At 61.2% G+C, this 18,697-nt stretch overlaps 2 protein-coding genes and 1 long non-coding RNA gene across 3 annotated transcripts; all 3 read left to right on the forward strand.

Moving 5' to 3' along the window:
- The first annotated feature begins 1,311 nt into the window (after positions 1-1,311).
- Positions 1,312-7,703, forward strand: RSPO4 (R-spondin 4). Its single transcript, XM_051633092.1, has 5 exons — positions 1,312-1,449; positions 4,424-4,612; positions 4,842-4,985; positions 5,067-5,252; positions 7,614-7,703. The coding sequence occupies exons 1-5, from the start codon at positions 1,371-1,373 to the stop codon at positions 7,685-7,687; spliced, it is 672 nt and encodes a 223-aa protein (XP_051489052.1). The 5' UTR covers positions 1,312-1,370; the 3' UTR covers positions 7,688-7,703.
- A 2,515-nt stretch (positions 7,704-10,218) lies between these two features.
- Positions 10,219-16,903, forward strand: ANGPT4 (angiopoietin 4). Its single transcript, XM_051633285.1, has 9 exons — positions 10,219-10,671; positions 13,067-13,222; positions 13,422-13,543; positions 13,899-14,131; positions 14,491-14,606; positions 15,074-15,175; positions 15,248-15,414; positions 15,987-16,117; positions 16,215-16,903. The coding sequence occupies exons 1-9, from the start codon at positions 10,348-10,350 to the stop codon at positions 16,373-16,375; spliced, it is 1,512 nt and encodes a 503-aa protein (XP_051489245.1). The 5' UTR covers positions 10,219-10,347; the 3' UTR covers positions 16,376-16,903.
- Positions 16,904-17,119: 216 nt separating this feature from the next.
- On the forward strand, positions 17,120-17,866 carry LOC127391029 (uncharacterized). Its single transcript, XR_007890995.1, has 2 exons — positions 17,120-17,546; positions 17,620-17,866. It is a non-coding gene; the product is annotated as an uncharacterized LOC127391029 (long non-coding RNA).
- Positions 17,867-18,697: the final 831 nt, after the last annotated feature.

Raw genomic sequence — 18,697 nt, forward strand, 5'->3', positions numbered from 1 at the left:
AAAACCTGCATTTTATGGGTCAGTTTTCAATTTCTTTCCTATTGTATTGGCATTAGGAAAAAAACTAAAGCGATCCCAGCCTTTATCACCTCTGGTTTCCCATGGTGGGGGTCCAAGCAGCCTGAATCATTAACTTGTTGGTACTGAAATGGGAATGGTGCAGGACAGGAGTGGAGGGGAGGGAATGTCAGGAGCTGGCACAGAGAGGGGGAACCGGTGGGAGAAATCTGTGGGACCATTGAAGAGAGTAACAGAGATGTGATCTCCCTGGGCATGGTGGGATGTCCTAGGATACCAATGGACACATCCACCACGGGCAGCCTTCCCAGTGCAGTGAGTTTGATGGTGCTCAGCAGTCCCCCAACCTATTTCTCCTTCCCAAGTAAAGCAGTCCCAGAGCATCCCAGAGGGAATAATCCCACTTCAGCTGGCCTCAGCCATACCTGCAGGAGCAAATCCCAGTGAAATTGATGCAGCAAGAGTGAAGCAGACAGAAACACTCCCTTGGACGACTGGAAGCCCCCAGGACAGAGATCCAAACCCAGACCTCTCTGTGGAGCTAGCAGGGACACAGCTGAGCCGCAGCTCAGGAAACACTGGGTTTTCCCCCAAATCATGGGAGCCAGTTCTTGGCCCTTTTATTTTTTGGGGGGTCCTGTGTGCCCAGGAAGCCCCCTCTGTGCCCTCCCCAGGGGCGGAGAGAGGCACAATGTGCTGGTTTGCACTGGCTGGTGCCGGGGCGGGAGAGGGAGTTAGTGTCGTCGGGGCTGGGGGCTCAGTTCTACCCGGGGGCTGCCGGGTGCCCCCCAGCCCCACCGTCGCTGCCAGGCGGGAGCAGGGGGCTGAGCCGGGGGGCAGGCTGAGCCGGGAGGGCTGGCGCAGGCAGCGTCACCCCCCTGGCTCCACCCCCACCCCCCCCCAAATCGCGGGGGGCTTCGCCGTGACCCCGGCGCTGGGATGGCAGCGGGACAGTCGGACCGCGGCGGGACAGCGGGACGGTTCCCAGCCGGGGTGGCGGCTGGAGGGCTCCGGCGGGGGAAACTCCAGCCAATTTGGTTGCGAGTCGCTTTGTTGCTGCTGGGGGAATTTTTTTATTATTATTATTTTTTATTATTATTATTTTGCAGAAGAGGGGGGTGAGGAGAGGGGGCTGGCACCGGCTATAAAAGCAGAGCTCCCCGGAGCAGCCGGCATTTCCCCGCCACCATGAGCAGTCCCCTGGCCTGACAGCCCCTGCCTCCCCGGGAGCGCCGGGGTGGGCTGGTGTGAGCCCGGAGCCGCTCTCCTTCCTCTCACCACCCCTCCAGACGAGCCCCACCAGCCGCTTGGATGCTTTGATTTCTTCCCTGCCCGAAATTCATCCTGCCCAGATGCAGTGGATAATGTTCATGTTGCTGTTATTCATCCGCTCCATGGAAATGCTCGCGCAGAACCGATGGAAGAAGCAAGGTACGGTGCGCGGGGCTGGCGCGTCCCGCTCAAGTAGGGCAGGGAGGCTTGGGGACGAAGTGTGACACGGGCTGAGCCGGGATCCAGCGTCATCCCGACCGGCCCCCTGGGTCCCTTCTCGGTGCACGGCCCGGGGCTGGCTCAGAGTGCGGAGAAAGCACAGAGCAGCCCCATGGCATTGCCTGCCCGATGCCAGCCCTGCCCTCGGGGCTGGGAGGGGACAGCGACGGGCAGTCCAAACCCCAGGAGAGCCAGGGACAGCGGTGATAGTGCAGAACAGGCTGATTTTCCAGTATTTCCCTTCTCTGCCTAATGCATTAAGCACATGAGGAGTAAAACCTCCGGGAAGGATGCTCAGAGTCAGCGCAGGCACTGCCTGCCCCCCCGCCCCGTTCTCCCCCCGAGCAGAGGCACCAGCCCAGCCCCTCCTCTGTGCCAGGGCAAGGGCACAGGGTATGCCAGGGCTGTGCTAGGCAGTGCACCCCTCTGTTGGGCACTGCTGTTGTCCCCTCGCTGGGCAGTGCCATGGCTGATGCTCAGTTCTGTACTAGAAGCCGCTCGGTTTTGGAGCTGGTATGTGCCAGGGACAGGACCTGGCGGGACAGGGCTCTTGCTGGAGGCTGGAGCCTGGACGGCTTTTCACAAGCCTGTTGCATGCTAAAGACATGCAGAGGCAGCTGGTGCATGTGACAATGCAGGTGACCAGGGTGGCTGCCGAAAACAGCCCTGGTGGGAAATGGCACCGAGAGGGGCTCAGGGGGCCATGGCACCCACCACCCCAGCTGCTGGCAATCCGTGTGGAGTGTCCCGGTGCTGTGGGATGCATGGGAACCTCATGTCCTGGCCAGCACCCGTGGCTCTGCCTACAGCTCGGGGGCTCAAACGTATCTTCTACCTCCCAGTATAACTGGTTGCACAACGGCCAGCATGGTCTCCAAGGGCCAGGAGCCGAGGGATGGTGCAGCACCTCACAGCCATCCTGCTGCTGCCGGGAGCTGCCTGCAGCCGTGCCACAGAGGGACAGTCTGGGCAGCCCAGTGCCGGCAGAGCCGACGGTGGCAGAGCTGGGCTCAGGGGAGGCAGCGATGGGTGATGCTGCACCGATGTCTGGCTCAGCCTGGGTCTGCCATCGCCAGGAACAGCAAGCCCACCAGGTGTCTCTCGTGTCCCCAGTCACACAGTTTTGGTGTGAGCCCCGTCCCAGTGTACAGCACAGCCCTCCCGCTGGCTCTGCAGCTCCGCGGTGTTGCTGTTGGTGGCAGAGGCACGTGCCATGCTGGCAGCCCTGGCTGGTAACCCTGAGGCTCCTGGGTTGGAGGAGCAGGACCAGAGCCTTTCCCTGGCCCCCATCAGTGAAGGCAATTATGCCCTGGAACCCACACAGGGCTCCCACCTTCCCTGCCTCAGATGGGGGCTGGAGGTAGAGCAGTCACAGGGAAAAAAAAAAAAAAAAAATCATCAAAAAGAATTAGGGAAGGGAAAAGAGGCTCGTAAATCCCTGGGTCTCCAGGGAAGCTGATCCAGCTGCAGCCAGGAACACAAATGTTGTCAGCATTTGGTAAATATGTAACGGAGACCATAACAACTTAATGGATCCAAGGTGCCTCGTTAGTGCTCCCAGCAGACGCAGTCCTAACGAAACTCCCGGCCATGCTGCTGTCCTGGGCCCAGGCAAGGGGACTGGGATGAGCCAGCATGGGGACAGTGCCTGGCACCAGGACACTAGGATGCAGGGCACCACCTGCCAGCATCTCCCCCAGCTTTCTCGGCACCCACCTCTGCTTTCCTCCAGCCCCTCTGCCCTGGCTGCTGTGGCCATGAGGCCCCTTCTGCCATCAGCTCCTGGGGCTCAGAAAGGACCAGTGCCAGGGATCGCTCCTGGGGCTGGAAGCTGTCCCCACACTGGGCAGCACCCAGCACAGTGGCTCATCTGGCTTGTTCTTGGCCTCTCGGCTCTGTAGGAGCCACAGCTGCTCCAGGGCAGGTCCCTCCCTGCAGACCCAGGGGGTCTGTGTCAGCCCCAACCTGGGACAGGGCTCTGTCTGGGTCAGCCACCTCCTTAGGCCTTCACTACCTGCAAACTCCCATCTTAATGCTCAAAGATCTGTTGGCAGATGAAGCTCAGGCCCCCAGCATGTGGCACCAGTGCTGCTGGCACTGTCACTGCTGCATGGCACCCACTCAGGAATACTCTGGGGAGTCTGTGGTACCAGACTCCAGCAAATGCTTCCTGACGTGGCCAGGAGCTTGGTGGCCCCTTATTGTGATGCCCAGCCAGCCCAGGGGTGCAAAAAGACACCAGGCACAGGTAGCCCCTAGTGCTCAGACCTCAGCTCCCCAGTTCCAGGATGCATTTCTCCGGGTGCAGGGAGCCAGCCTGGGGAGGAGCAGCAGTTGGCAGGGTCTCCATGGGCCTTGCCAGGGGCTGCAGGCCAATGGGGGCTGACACCCCATCCTTGTCCTGGCCACTGTCACCCAGGAGCATAGCAAGAGCAGCCAGGGCAGTGATGGAGGCTCTTGAGCAACCAGACAGATCCTTATCTTGGCTCCTCTAGAGTGCTTCCAAAATGCCCTTTGTCCCCTGACACTTAACAGGCATCAACTAATTAATCCAGGTTGGAGCATATTTCTGTCCTTCTGACCCAGCTGTTGTTTAGCTCACGTTCGGATTCTTCCCACAGGATAGGCATAGCTGGCACAGGGACAGAGCTCGGGGCCAAACGTCAGCCTTGGAGTGATGGAGGCAGTGATGCCCGAGCTGAGTGTTGCAGAGACCAATGGCTCTGTGTGTCCCTGAGCTGCCAGCCTGGGACATGGTGGCATTTGGGTGGCAGAGGGAGATGGGGAGGCATCTGCAGGGTGATGGGACGGTGCTGTCACCCTTTCTGTGGGTCAAAGAGGGGCTGCCACTGGGCTGGAACCCTCCCAGAGCCCCAGCCATGCCTCAGCCCTTCTGGGTTGTGTCCCCCCACAGTGAGTGCCGGCCTGCTGGAGAACTGCACAGGCTGCATCCTGTGCTCCGAGGACAACGGCTGCATCACCTGCCACCACCGGCTCTTCCTGCTCATCTGGAGGGATGGCATCCGCCAGTACGGGATGTGTGTCCACACCTGCCCCCCCGGCTACTTCGGCGTGCGGGGGCTGGAGGTCAACAGGTGCACAAGTACGTCCAGCACCAGTCAGGGACCCCCTGACCCTGCCCATCTCCCCTCACTGCCCTGGTGGTCCCCGGGAATGGTGACGGCTGCCTTTCCCGGCAGCAAGAGCTGGGGGCAGCAGGGCCATGGGGCTTCCTCCCCTTTGCCCCTGCCCAGAGCTGGACCCTGCAAGTTTGCAAAGGGTTCCCCGGTGGTACCGGGCCGGCCCGGGTGACCAGCCCTCCTTCCTGGCAGAGTGCAGGTCTCCCAGCTGCGAGAGCTGCTTCAGCAAAGATTTCTGCATGAAGTGCAAAGACAAGTTTTACTTACACAAGGGCCAGTGCTTTCGACAGTGCCCCCCCAGCACCGCGGCACAGCCCGGCACCCACGAGTGCCAAGGTAAGCAGCACCTCATGCCCGTGGTCCCTGGGGACATGGCTGGTGCTGCCTGCTACTGTCCCCACTCCCTGTCCCCTGTAGAGATGTGTGAGCCGGGACCCTGGAGCGAGTGGAGCACCTGCACCCACGAGGGCCGGACCTGTGGCTGCAAGTGGGGTGTGGAGACGAGGGTCCGGGAGGTGCTGGGGGCCAACCGGGAGGAGGGGGCTGCCTGCCCCGCCCTGCTGGAGACAAGGAAGTGCCGGATGAGGAAACACTGCCCGGGAGGTGAGCATCATACTGCCTGCCACCCCCAGCCCCCTGCCACCCCCAGGGGTGGCTCCATGTCCCCAAGGCAGGCAGCAGGAAGAGGGGTGTGGTGGTAGTCTGGCAGTGGCTGACCTGCCTGCCTGTCTTCTCCTGAGCATCCTGAGGCTGGTGGCTGTAACCCTGCAGTTCTGGAGAGAGCCACTGCCTCAGGCACATGTGCTGAGCAGCTCTGGTGCTCGTTGCGGGGCCGGTGGGGACCCCCGTGGGCAGGACACCGGCCTGGCTGCTCCCTCTGGCAGCCCCTCAGACCACCTGGCGCTGGCCAGAGGCTCCTTCCCTTCCACTGCCGGGCTGGGACAGGCGCTGGTGTGAGCTGCTGTGGTGGGACAAAACTGCCAAGCTCTGGCTGCCATCCTGCTGTGCTGGCGAAGGGGAAGTCATGGCTGGGTATCTGGTATCCCAGCTGTGCATAACAAGGGCTGAGACCCACAGGGTTGAGACCCACAGGGTTTGAGCCCCCAAACTCCCATCAGCACTGCTGGAGCTGGAGAACATCACACAGGGGATTTCTGATGGCCAAACCTTTGGCAGACACCCCTAGGGCAGGGTCCTCCTTCATGACTTGCCCAGCAAGATGTTAGCTGCTGCTCCTGCACCTCCTCCCACCACAGCAGTGCCACGGCCCCAGGCTGGGGGTCACTGGATCAGGGCTTTCCACCACCTCTTGCAGCCCCCAGACCCAGCGTGGGGTCTGGCCGGGCTTGGGCACGTGGCTGCCAATGGGAACCAGGAGGAGGCTGATGTCATTTTTGGATGCAACTGGCTGGACTGAAGCCATTCTAATAAATCTCCCTTTAATAACTGGCAGCAAGGGGGATAGTAGGAGACACTGATCCATAGATCCTGGATGGAGATCCGAGCTGCCATGCGGAGGGTTGTGGTTCAGAGCTGTGGATTCACTCTGTTCTGTGGGATGCACCAGCTGGCTCCTGAGGGAAGGACAGCAAGGGGAGGAAGAGAAAAAGGATGGAGAAATGGGGGCAATAACAAGATGTGCGTGCTGAGGCTGGGGCCATGGAGCCAGGAGAGCAGCTTCATCTCTGCACCATCCATCATAAATCATATTTTCCTGCTGACAGCATGGAGGAGCTGATTTTTTTCCTCACCCGGGCCCTGACTTGCAGCTCCAGGAAACCAGGTGGCATTGATTTGGGAGCTGTTCCCTTCCCTGCCGGCTCTCGGCCTGGAGAGCTGGTGACAGTTTGATGTGGCAAATTTGGCATGGGAGGAGAGGCTGCTCTGGAGCACAGTGTCCCTCGGCACGGTGCTGCAAGGGATGGCAAGCTGGGAGCCCTGAGGCCATGATGATGGGCTCAGGGAATTGCGGGGCTGCACTCTCAAAGCTGCTACCTGTGAACAGCTACAGTTACAGGGAAATCCCTTCAGTGTCCACAGGCAGCCCCCACCGCCTGCTGCCCTGGGCAGAAAGGGCAGCCTCAGGAGTCTGGCAGCTCCCAGGCAGGCGGCTTGGCATCCCAGTGTGTGCCTGCCCATGCTCCCAGGCTCCTGCCTGCCCGGCCAAGCACTGGGATATGGGATCCAGATGCTGGGACAGGACAACGAGTTCACTTGATGCTGCAAGTCGAGACATCCCCCCAAACCCCGGGCGAGCCGGGGAAGGCAGCAGGACCCGACCGTGTGATGAGAGATTTGTGCCACCACTTCTGAGCCATCCCCAGGCAGTTGGAAGGGAGAAGCATCCGCGCTTGGCCGAGGCACAAACCCCTCACGCTGCTGTAAATCTGCCTTGTGGTGTCTGCCATGCTCTCCAGACACTTGGTGTTCGTGCTGTGCCCTCTTCTTTGTGGGTGGCAACTGTCTGGGAGAATAGAGGCAAAAAAAAAAAAAAATACAGAGCTGGGCAGGAAAAGAGTTGGAGCCCTAGGAAAGGATCAGTGACAATGGTGCTGGTGCATCCAGCACCGGCTGGTCCCAGTCCCAGTGCCCCCAGCAGCACCAGACCCCCTGTGTCACCCAGGCTGGGGGCAGGACAGTGTGTGGAGGGTGCAGAAGGGGAAGGAAAGGGGAAGTTGCCTGGTTTGAGGGCAGCCCTCCTGCTCCCCACCAGGAAGGGGTCTTCACATTGGAGCCCAGAGCACACCAGGGCTTATCCTGCATCCCTGTTTTCTTTGATGCCTCAGCGCCAACACTTCAGTACTTGGGGCAGCTCCTTGGTCTTCTGCTAACATCCAAGAAAGGATTTTTGGGATGTGCATCCCATGGATGGTGCTCAGGGCCGCATCATGGATCAAACTAAACATCCTTCTCTCCTCTTTTTTTTTTTTTTTCTTTTTTTGTTTGTTTGTTTTTCTGTTCCAGAGAAACCCGAACCCAAAAATAAAGGCAAAAAGAGGCAGAAGAAGCCAAAGACAGACCCGCACGTGGGTACCTAGCAGGATCGGCACGGGAGCCGCGAATTGCGGCGGGAGGCGGTCGGGAGCTCTCCGTGCTGCCCTCCGGAGGCACCGAGAGCTGCCGCCCGCCTCCCGCCGCCTTGCCCCGGCCACGTCGCCCCTGTTTTTCCATCCACAAAACAAAAAATTGCACAATTTCCCCACACACACCCCCCACCCCCTTTTCCTCCCCTTCCCATTTTCTTTTGAGACAATTTATGGCCTGTAAGACATTTCCTTTTCAGAAAACCTAATTTGCAGTGTCCAAAGCGATGCCCTGGGGCTGGGGGAGGGGGTGGCTCCTTTATTTTTATTTTTTTTTCTCTCTTCCCCCAGACTGTTCCATCCCTTCTCTTCCTCCAGCCGGGTGGGATGGGGTTGGTCCCAAATCCCTGATGAGGATGATGCCTGCCTGGCTACTGTCCCCCAGGGCTGGGAGATGTCCTGTCCCCACAGTGTCCCAGTGGCACAGGGTGCACAGTGTGCCATCAAGCTGCTCTGGGTGCAGGACAGGGTCCTCCATCCTCAGTTACTGGCATGGAGAGTGGTGGCACCACTAGGGTTGGGACCCCTCTGCGGACTGTGCCTGCCAAGTGCTGAGCATCCCCAATGGCACAACCGTGGGCCAAATCCTGCCATCCTCAGGCTCACAGAAGGGCTGAAGGAGCTTCTCTCCCAAGCTGGGTGTAGGCACAGGAATTTGGGGTGGCTCTCCATATTTGGCCCAGGAAAGGGGGTGCACACCCTGCAGCTGCAGCCCAGGCAGGAATGATGCTGCCTCTTGCATCTCTTGCTGGGAGCAGCCACCACAGCTCCCTCCCAAGTGTCACCTGGGGCATGGCCTGGGAGTGCTGAGACCAGCCATGTTCATCTGGCCTGCTGAGCCAGCTGCCACCCTCATGTCACCTGCAGAAATCAATGGTGTATGGCTGGGAGGTACAGAGGGCATCAGCATATTTAATGTGTTTTCACTCAAATTGCTGCCCCAGCCTCGGGCATCTCTGTATTTGGTGGTTTGCTGGGGCCAGAGACCCCCATCCCTGCTCTGGGCACAGCCAGGGTCTGGCAGGGGGGTGTTAGGGCTGTGGGGGCTACACAGACCCCTCAGGGTGACAGTGCTGGGTGCCAGCATCAGGCTGGCCCCGGGAGCCAGCACAAAGCTGCTGTAATGGCTCCTTCATCTGCTTAATGTCAAATAAATGTAGTAAACCTCCAGCATCCCTCTCACCTTCCTGTTTGCCTTGTTTCCACGAGACTGGAAGGAAACAGGGACACTGGCTGTGGAGGTGGTGTTGGCCCTGTGTCCCTCAGCCCCGCTGTGGGAAATGCAGCCACCAGCACCAGCCCAGCCTGTGCCTGCAGCCTGGCTCTGGGCTGGGAGTCAGGGGAAAGGTTTTATTTTAAAGCTTTCGTTTTAAAAGTTTTATTTAAAGCAGCACCAGCTCGGTGCTCCAGCCAAAGGCATCCCGGGCTCAGCTCTGCAGCCGGGAAGCACCGAAGGGCTCGTCCGGCCCCTTGTTTATTGCAGCGAGAGCACCGGGGACCTGCTGGCAGCGGCGGCCTGTGATCCTGTCACTGCCAAGGCACAGCGACAGCGCCCCGGCCCCGCCGCAGCTCCGGCATTTCCCTGGGGATGCTGGAGCTGCCCAGGAAACGCGGCTCCGTGCTGCCGAGGATGATCCTGCAGCTGCTCAAAGCATCCCAGGCCGTCCCGCGGTGACCGGGACGGCAACAGGATCCCTTCCCGGTCCCCACACTGCGTGAGCAGCCCAGCGTGCGGGGACACATGCCAGCCTGTTCCCCCCGGCGGGACCCATCTTAGACCTAACCCAGCACACAGGCTGGCAGCAGCAGTGACCCCTCTGGCAGACCCCCACCCAGAGCCGGGCAGCCCGAGTCCTGCACAGGGCCCAGTGAGGTCCTGCCAAGCTCTGCCGGGGTCGCAGCCCCCGTCCCGGTCCCCACGGGTTCGTCCCTTGGCCGGAGCAGCCAAATCCCGGCCTGACTCCCTCCGGCGTTATAAATAGCCGGGATGAGGGGAGGGAGCTCTGCTCCCCGGGATGGGGGAGGGGGGTCCCAGCGGGTTCCGACCGGGGGGGGAAGTCTCTGGGTGTCGGGGATGGAGGGTGGGAGGGCTGGGTGCCAGCGCCAGCAGCTCGGAACCACTGCCTGGCAGCGCTGCCCAGCCCGGGAGGTGCAATGAGCTGCGCAGAGAACGGCCGGGGGGGGCGGTGGGTGCTTGTAGCTGGGGGAGGGACGGGAAGGGGGGGCTGCCTGTGTGTGTGTGTGTGTGTAGATCACGTGTGAAACTTGATCTCCCTGCAGTGGGCTAGGAGGGGAGAAAAGATAGAAGTATTGGGTTTAAACAGATTTTTTTCCTTTGTTTATTTTTTTTTCCTCCCTTTTTTCTTTTTTCTTTTTTTTCTTTCCTCGCCCCCCGCCCCACCTCCCGCCCCCTCTCCCCCTGCGGGGGCTGCGGCCGCCGGGCGATAAAAGGCCGGAGGAGCCGGAGCCGCCGGCTCAGAGGGAGGAAATGCTGAAATCGCAGCGTTTCGACTCGCCGAGCAGCACCCACTGACCCGTCCCGCCCAGAGCCGCCCCCGGCCGTGGCACCCCCTTCTTGGTGACCCCCTGCCCGGCACCTCGGTGATCCCGGTGCCATGAGGGCTCTCAGCCTGGGCCTGGTGGCCCTGACCTGTGTCACCACGGTCCTGTGGGTGGCCGGAGCCCAGCGCCGGGCGCCCGAGGGGGTCGTTCCGCGGCGCTACCACCGGGTGCAGCACGGCCACTGCAGCTACACCTTCGTGCTGCCCGAGGCTGACCCGCCGCCCTGCCCGCTCGCCCCCCTCGCCCCCGGATCCGCCAACGCCTTGTTCCAGCGGGATTCACCGGCTGCCGGTGCCGGGCACGCCGGGCACGGGGCTGCCCAGCGCCTGCGGCAGCTCGAGAGGATCCTGGAGAACAGCACCCAGTGGCTGCTGAAGGTAGGGTGTGAGGGGAAGGGGGGCGGGGGTCTGCCTCCAGCACCCAAGGGTGCAGCAGCTCCAGCTCCCTGCCCTACTCCAGGTGGCCTGCAGCAGAGCTGGGGGTGTTTTCATGCCCACCTGAGACAAATCAGCATCTACTCCACCCCCACGGGTTTGTAGCCTGGGCCGGATTCTGGGCCCTTTGCACCAGGTGCTGTGTCCTGAGAGGGGATGGGGTTTGCAGGTGCTGCAGCTTGTGGGTGCTGCAGAATTCCAGTGCACCCCTCTGCCATCCCTGCCATAGCTCGTTGTGGTCCCAGCTGGGCACCCTTTAGGCATGGCCAGGCAAGGCAGAGGGCTGGGGGGGGGGCACCACAGGTGCATATGGCCCTGCCTGGGGCAGGCAAAGTGGGGCTGCACATCTGAGCAGCTGTGGGCAGCGATGCCCACAACACTGCCCATGAGGAGCAGGGGGCAGTGCAGCACTGGACAGTGGGTTCCCTGTCCCATGCCCCAGCTCAGCCCCTCCAGCAAAGGCACTTTTCAGCCTTTTTTTTTTAATGTTTTTTTTTCCCTGTTCTTCCTTGGCTTTCCTAATTTAACCAAAGCTGCCCAGAGAGGCTTGTTTTGGTCAGGCTCCAGGCCTGAACAAACAAACTGGGGGCTCAAAGGAGGCACTGGGTTCAGGGACAGATTGTAAACAATGTTCCCTCCTGGCTCGGGAAGACCTACTGGGGGCTGGGGGACCCGGCAGAGCTCCCTGGGTGCCTGGAATTCTGGGACGGGATGGGGACAAGGGAGGGAGGCAGCTGCAAGAAGACAGCACAGGACCATTTAGCCAAGGGCAATGGGTCCCTGGCATGGGGACAGTGGGATGACCAGGGATTCTCCTGCTCCAGGGCAGCATTTTGGGGAGGCATGAGGCTGGTGGGGCCCCTCTGAGCCCAGCTCAACCCAGGACCCCTGGGGTGAAGGGAGGGCAATGCCAGCTTCCCATCCCTCTGTGCAGAGCCTTTCCCTCTCAGGTCCCCTGTGCCACTTGAGGCTGGGGACACTGTGTTCCCCTCCAGCTCCAGGGGGCTGGAGACTGGGGCTATCGCTCCCCGTGCCAGCCTGACCTTTTCCATGGGTATGTGCTGCCCTTGGGCTTGGAGACGTGTTTGTTTAAAAAAAAAAAAAAGGCAAGATTGAGAGGGAGAAAAGGCCTCCCTGAGCCCTGTGAAGCAACAAGATTAACGACGTGGTTAAAGGGAAACTCTCCAGCAATCACTCAGCTCAGGAAATGTTTTCCAGACATGGCTCTCTGACCTCTTCCAGCTTTCTTCCCCACCAGCATGTTCCTGTGAGGGGAAATCCCTAGGGAATTGGGGTGCAGACGATGCTGGCTGGGGTGCCCAGCCCTGGAACACCCCTGCCCTTCATGGGTGCTGGTTTTGCTGCTTTGGGGAGGAGGGACTGGGGTCCCCGCTGCCACCCGTGAGATTTCATCACACACAGACAAGTGCAGAGCAGAGCCCTGGCCCTGCTCCCATGCCCATCATCCCATGTCCACCCAGGAAAGCATCATCCCATCCTGGCCAGTCCTGCCTGGTCCACAGCCCCATGGGATGTGGGAGAATGTGGGACTGTATCAGGGCAGGGAGCAGGACTCTGAGGACAGTGGGGCCTGGGGGGTTTCAGGCAGCCCCCAGCCCCTCTCCTTGCTCTCAGGGGCTGCCCAGCACAGAGCTGCTTTCCCAGCGTGGGCGGCAGAGCAGCCCCTTCCGCTCCCCGCGGCCCCCGGCGAGGGACTGTGGCCCCAGCAAGGCCATCATCCCCGGGAGGGACCGAATGGGAACCTCATGGCAGGGTCACCAGAAATAGAAAAGCCTTTGGGAAAGGCAGCTCCCCCGTGGGCTGGGAAAGCGGAAGCGGCAGCTTGGCTGTGTCCACAGCCAGCTTCTTCCCAGCCCCGAGCACTTCCCCATGGCCACCTTCATTGTCTGATGGTGGCCCCCTAACTTCTGTGTCCCCAGTCCTGGGAAAGCCATGGCTGCAGGCTGGCAGGTGATGGTTATGCCAATACCAATGCCAATACCTTGCCTCTCCCTTCCTGGCTGCTTGGCACAGGTCACCCTGGCTGGGCAGCAGCCCCAGATGCCAGCAGACCTGGGCACAAACCCATGCCAGGAAACCTGCTGACACTGCAACACAGGAATCTTGGCAACCAGTGCCCAAGGCAGCTCCCCTCTGGCAGTTCTCTCCCTCCTCCCAGTGAGCTTCAAACAGGCCCCAGGATGGGTCGTGCCACGCTGAGGCACTCCCAGGATGTGCATGGGGGCTGTGCCAAGTGCTGCTGGGCTCAGCCAGGGCACCAAGGGAGGACCCAGAGAGCTTCCCAAATAATGCATTGTGTCCCTGCTCCCTTCTGCAGCTGGAGAGCTACATCCAGACGGGCATGAAGCCGGAGATGGCGGAGCTGCAGCAGACAGCAGTGCAGAACCAGACAGCCACCATGCTGGAGATCGGCAGCAGCCTCCTCAACCAGAGCGCCGAGCAGAGCCGCAAGCTCACTGATGTGGAGGCCCAAGTAAGGGGTGGCCAGGGCACACAGCATGCATGTCCCCACCACCCCCAGGACTGCGGCGAGTGATGAGGTTTCTGGGGCGATGCCCCGTGGTGATGCATGGTTGAGTGTGCTGGTGTGTGGAGGAAACCAGGGCTGTGAGCCTGGGGACACTGGGAACATGACATGGCCCTGGCTGCTCATGCTGATGCTTCCGGGGCAGGTGCTGAACCAGACGTTGCGCATCGAGATGCAGCTGCAGGAGAACTCCCTGTCCACCACCAAGCTGGAGAAGCAGCTGCTGCTGCAGACGAATGAGATCCACAAGCTGCAGAACAGGAACAAGTAGGGCCTGGGGTGACCCAAGGACCCCCACAGTCCTTGGACCTTGGGGCTAGAATGATCTCTTCTACCTCAGGGGCACAGCTGCACTTTGAGGGGGGGCCTGAACCCCCTGAGGGTCTGGCTGGGGTTCCTGGGGGGTTGCACAGCCCTGGCACAGCCCCTTGAGCTTTAGTTTCCTCTAGCTGAGCACGTCCCAGAGGTGCCAGGCAAGGTGTGATTTGGTGGGTGCAGCAGGGGTCAGTGACAGCTCTGGGTCCTCACAGACCAGGGCTAGGTCCACTCTGCCACCCACTCCTTGTTCAGCTGCTTGGCACAGGCACAGCTCCCCCCATCACTGCTGCCTCCCCCGTTCCAGCATCCTGGAGACACGGGTGCTGGAGATGGAGACAAAGCACCAGGCAGAGCTGGCAGGGGCCCGCTCGGAGAAGGAGAAGCTACAACAGCTGGTGAGCCGGCAGAGCAGCACCATCCAGGAGCTGGAGAAGTCACTGGTGGCCACCAGCACCAACGCCAGCCTGCTCCAGCGCCAGCAGCTCCAGCTCCTGGAGTCGGTGCAGAGCCTGGTGCGCCTCGTCTCTCAGGGCAGAGGTGAGCCAGGGGGCAGGCAGCAGGAGAGCTCCTCCATCCCCTCATGGAGGTGCAGAGTCCCCGCGCTCAGCTCAGGCTTGGGTGATTTCGCCCGAGAAGCGAGGCCTGGATTGGATCCAAGGAGCAGCTCCAGGTCCCCCGGGGATGGCCCATGTCCCCACTCTATCCCCAGACAAGGCAAATCCCCAGGCTTAGGCTGGCGGCATCGGAACCGCCTCACTCAGTCCTAGGGAGGTGAAGTGGAAGAAAGAAAAATAATCTGTAGGGACAAAAGCATCCAAAGGGAGCGGGGAAGAGCTGCACAGGCAGGCAGAGCTGTGGGACTGGGGGGTGTCCTCTCACTGTCCTCTCTGCTGCAGCCCCACTGCTCAGGCAGGAGCAGCAATTCCAGGACTGTGCCGAGGTGCGCCGAGCAGGCATCCGTGCCAGCGGGGTCTACACCCTCCACATCACCAACCTCAGTGAGCCCAAAAAGGTGAGCACGGCTCCCACTGCAGCACCCCGGGGTGCTGCTGGCCCTGTGGCCACCCCATGCCACCCATTACCCCCATACCACAGCAGGTACCCCTGTGGAATGGACACATCCCAACCCTTCCTGCTGGGGCTGTGCCTCCCATCCTGTCTGGCCTTGGGGGCTGCAGAAGGGGTGAAGGTGGGGGGCAAAATTGATGTCAATGGCACCCACCCCCACAGCCCCCCCATAAGACCCATGCCCCAGCCCTTGCCCATGGTCACCAAGGGAGGAGACACACACACACACACCCCACCCCCCCCTCCAGCAGGTGCTTGGCACAGCACGTGCTTGACAGCCCCTTGGCAAGCTCTAAAACCTATGCCAAGCTGCCCAGCCTGGGGTCCCCCCACACAGTTGCCCCCCACCACCCACCCCGAGCCAGCTTGGTGGCCCCACTCTGCAGCCTGTCCCCGCTCTCCCCACTGCAGGCATTCTGTGACATGGAGACAGACCGAGGAGGCTGGACAATCATCCAGCTCCGCACCAACGGCAGCCTCAGCTTCCAGAAGGGCTGGAAGGAGTACAAACAGGTCTGTGCCCACCCAGGGATTGGGGGTAAACTGGGAGGCGCCCTGTGCTCACCCACCCCTCTGCTCCCCCAGGGCTTCGGAGATGCAGCAGGCGAGTACTGGCTGGGTAACGAGGCCGTGCACCTCCTGACCAGCCAGGCACCCTATGCCCTGCGCATCGAGCTGTGGGACTGGGAGGGAGGCCAGGTCTATGCCCACTATGGGAAATTCCAGCTGGGAAGCGAGCGGCAGCTTTACAGGTAGGAGCAAGGCACTCCAGGGTTCACCACCCAGCCCTCCCTGTTTCCAGCTGTCCCTGGGCAGTGGTGGCCTTGGGCAAGTGCCCTGGAGAGGCTTGTGGTTATGGGGCGTGCAGGATCACACAGGGCTTCGTGAGGATTTCCTGGTGGGATGATGGCTCCTCCCCAGGTGCTGGGGAACATTGCTTCGCCACCCACTCCTTCCTCTCCTAGTGGTCTCCTGAGAACCCAAAGTAGACTTTAATGCATGAAAACACATCAAGGCAGCAGGATTGCCCAGGTGGCAGCTGGAGCATTCCCAGGGGATGCTGGGCATCCTGAGGCTGCGGCACTCCTGCTGCCAGGAATATCAGGCTGGCCACAGACAGGAGGGCTGGCCGGCAGCTGGGTGACCCTCCAAGCTGGCAGCTCCAGGCCATGCTAGAGATGCAGGATCTCTGCCTGCATCCCTCCGTGCCAGCCCTCGCTCAGCTCATGGCATCCCGTGGCTTCAAACCTCCCCCGAGGGAGGGGCTTTGTGACCCCCCAGCAGCAGCCGCCTGGCACTGAGGGGGGCCGTGCCGGGCGGGCAGGCTCTCTCTGCAGGACTACAGCGGCACGGCCGGGCAGCAGAGCGGCTTGGCGCTGCAGGGCACCCGCTTCAGCACCCGCGACGCCGACAACGACAACTGCCTCTGCAAGTGTGCCCAGATGCTGTCAGGAGGTGAGGGGGATGGGGGGAGGGTGGGTACACTCTCGAGCAGCACCAAACCCCAGCCCACCAGGGGTGCCACTCTCCCTCCTTCCCTCCCTCCGCACAGGCTGGTGGTTCGATGCCTGCGGGCTTTCCAACCTCAACGGCATCTACTACCCGGCCCGGCACAACATCCGCAAGCTCAACGGCATCCGCTGGCACCACTTCCAGGGGCCCAGCTACTCCCTGAAGGGCACCCGCATGCTGATACGACCTGCCAGCTTCTAGTGCAGCACCGCACACCGTGCCAGCCTGGCACCGAGGGAGGGGGCCGGGGGAAGGGATGGCTGGGGGACACTGAGCCCTCCCTGCCGCTGCAGGAGATGTTTTTCCCCAGTTGCTTTTTCACTCTTGTTTATCCCCTCCTCCAGAATCCTGCACGGCTCTGGGCCTCCAGCTCCCCATCTCGCCTCCTTCACTCGGGAATGGGGGCCAAGACCCCCCTGGTATCTTCCAGGGCTTTGGGGATTTGTCTTTTCTAGATAATTTTGGGCATTGCAAAGCTGCACTGTCCCACTTACCCCATGGGATTAGGGGGGGCTGGCAGGGATGGGGGTCCCCATGCAGCAAAGGGCGTGGGGCTGGTGACATCCTGCCTTCCCATCCTGCCTGGGTACAGCCACACATGGGCACACGGGCTGTCCCCTCCCCTGTGCATGGCCTGAGCTCCTGTCCCCATGCAAGGGCACTGCTCCTTACAGGATGGGGCTGGGTGTCTCCAGCCCCCGGGGTGAGTAGGGGGGAGCAGGGGGAGCTTTGGGGGATCCTGAGGAGATCATCCCCAGGCTGGGATGCCCAGTGGCCTCATGCTGGAAGGACCATGAGGGGGGGCTGCACTGGCAGGGCCAGATGGAGTGCTGGGATGGGCGGGATGGGGACTGAGGGGTCATGAATGAGGGGATGGCTGTGGTTTGAGATGGAGTAGTGGGAAGGGTTTTGGGGGGCTGTTTTTGGGGTGAATCTGAGCTGGGGCAAGGGAAGGGAGCGGAAAGGAGGGGTGCTTGATGGGGTTAGACATGGGGGGGAGGGGAGGGGGAGCCCTCTGCACCCCCAGCTCCCCTGCCCATGGTGGCACTGAGATGGCAGCAGTGGGTGCCCCTCAGATGCAAGTCCCTCCTCCTGCCCTCCCCTCTTCACCCCCAGTTTGGGCTGGATTTGCTTTTATTTTTGTACTAAGAGATATTTATTTTTCCATGCCTCTGCAGGGCAGGAGTGGGTGGAGGGGTCTCTGCACCCCACTGCCTGCCCTGCAGTATCCCCATGTCACCTGTCCCTCTGGTACCCAAGACTTGGGGACTGGTGGCAGATGCCAGGGACCCACTGGCTCCATGACACTCAGACACCCCCATTTCTCCCTCTCCAAAACAGATCCCTCTCACCCCAGGCAGGGGTTGGTCAGGTGGGTGACAGAGTTGAGGAGTACCTGGGGACCCCTTCTGCCACCTAACCCCAGCCCCTTCCCCCTGTGAGAGGGCCAGTACCCCAGAGTGGAGCGAGGGGCACAGGGATGCACTGTCCTCCCTGTGGGGAAGGTGGGACCTGCTGGCAGGGTGCTGGCACTGCCACCACCTGTACAGGTGGCAGCATGGGGGCTCCTGACACCCTGCCCTGTCCCCAGGCATGCACTCATGAACAGTGATTAAAGCCCGTGACACAGTTGGCACTTCCAGAAGATGCTCATCAGGGGCACTGTGTAAAATGATTAAAAACTTAAAAATATGGGGTGGGGGGGGGTGTACACTCCCAGCCAGCAGCTCTGCAGGCACCCTCCCTGCCCATCCCTCCTCCCTGGAGCTAACAGACAGGCTCAGCTGTGGCTCCATATGGAAACTGGAGCCATGGGGAGGCAGCTGCCAGGGAAAACCACCGAGACCACTGGGGTAGTCCTGCTGTCCCCAGCAGGGACACACAATGGTGGATATCACACCCCTGGGAGGACACATGTCCTCTTGCTGCAGCTGTGCTGGGGTTTCATGCAGGCTTTTCTGTGGGTGCAGGGGCAGACAAAGACACTGCACTAGGAACATGGCTCCTCCCATCCATGCTGCTGTGTGCACACACATGCACATGTGTGTGCACACACATATGTGCTGATGGAAGCCCCAGTGCTGCCCTGGCGAGCAGCTGTGAAGCTGGTACTGAGCTGGGGAGAGGCATCCCAGGGTGGGACCAGGTGGCAGCAGCTCTTCTCCCTTCAAAAAGGAAAACCTGCAGTCCTGGACCTTATCCCCAGCCTGTCGCCACCACCGTGCACATGGCATTTGCCAAGCAGCACCAGTGCCAGGCTCCCTGCACATGTGGAGCCATTGGCAGCCACAGCCCCAACACCACAGCTGGAGGGACACAGTGGCAGAGCCAGTGTCTAAGGGTGTCCCCTGGGTGCAGGCACTGGTGGCTTTGATGCCACCTTCCCTAGCATGGGATGCACTAGTACAGCAAGGAGCAGGGGCACCTCACTGGCACAGGCAGTGCCAGGGGCTGTGGTGCCACGAAGGCCACTTGAGGATAAAACACAGATGTTTTTAATCTTCAAAGAACTCCCAGCACCGA

The sequence above is a fragment of the Apus apus genome, chromosome 15 (genome assembly GCF_020740795.1).
Source record: "Apus apus isolate bApuApu2 chromosome 15, bApuApu2.pri.cur, whole genome shotgun sequence".
In the NCBI taxonomy this organism is placed as follows: Eukaryota; Metazoa; Chordata; class Aves; order Apodiformes; family Apodidae; genus Apus; species Apus apus.

What these genes read in the sequence shown, in the direction of transcription:
- RSPO4 (XM_051633092.1), top strand. Translation starts at nt 1,371, where the DNA reads ATGCAGTGGATAATGTTCATGTTGCTGTTATTCATCCGCTCCATGGAA. An exon ending in GAACCGATGGAAGAAGCAAG is followed by an intron (nt 1,450 to 4,423) that starts GTACGGTGCGCG and finishes GTCCCCCCACAG; the next exon opens with TGAGTGCCGGCCTGCTGGAG. An exon ending in GAGGAAACACTGCCCGGGAG is followed by an intron (nt 5,253 to 7,613) that starts GTGAGCATCATA and finishes TTTCTGTTCCAG; the next exon opens with AGAAACCCGAACCCAAAAAT.
- ANGPT4 (XM_051633285.1), top strand. Translation starts at nt 10,348, where the DNA reads ATGAGGGCTCTCAGCCTGGGCCTGGTGGCCCTGACCTGTGTCACCACG. An exon ending in TCACTGATGTGGAGGCCCAA is followed by an intron (nt 13,223 to 13,421) that starts GTAAGGGGTGGC and finishes CTTCCGGGGCAG; the next exon opens with GTGCTGAACCAGACGTTGCG. An exon ending in AAGCTGCAGAACAGGAACAA is followed by an intron (nt 13,544 to 13,898) that starts GTAGGGCCTGGG and finishes CCCCCGTTCCAG; the next exon opens with CATCCTGGAGACACGGGTGC.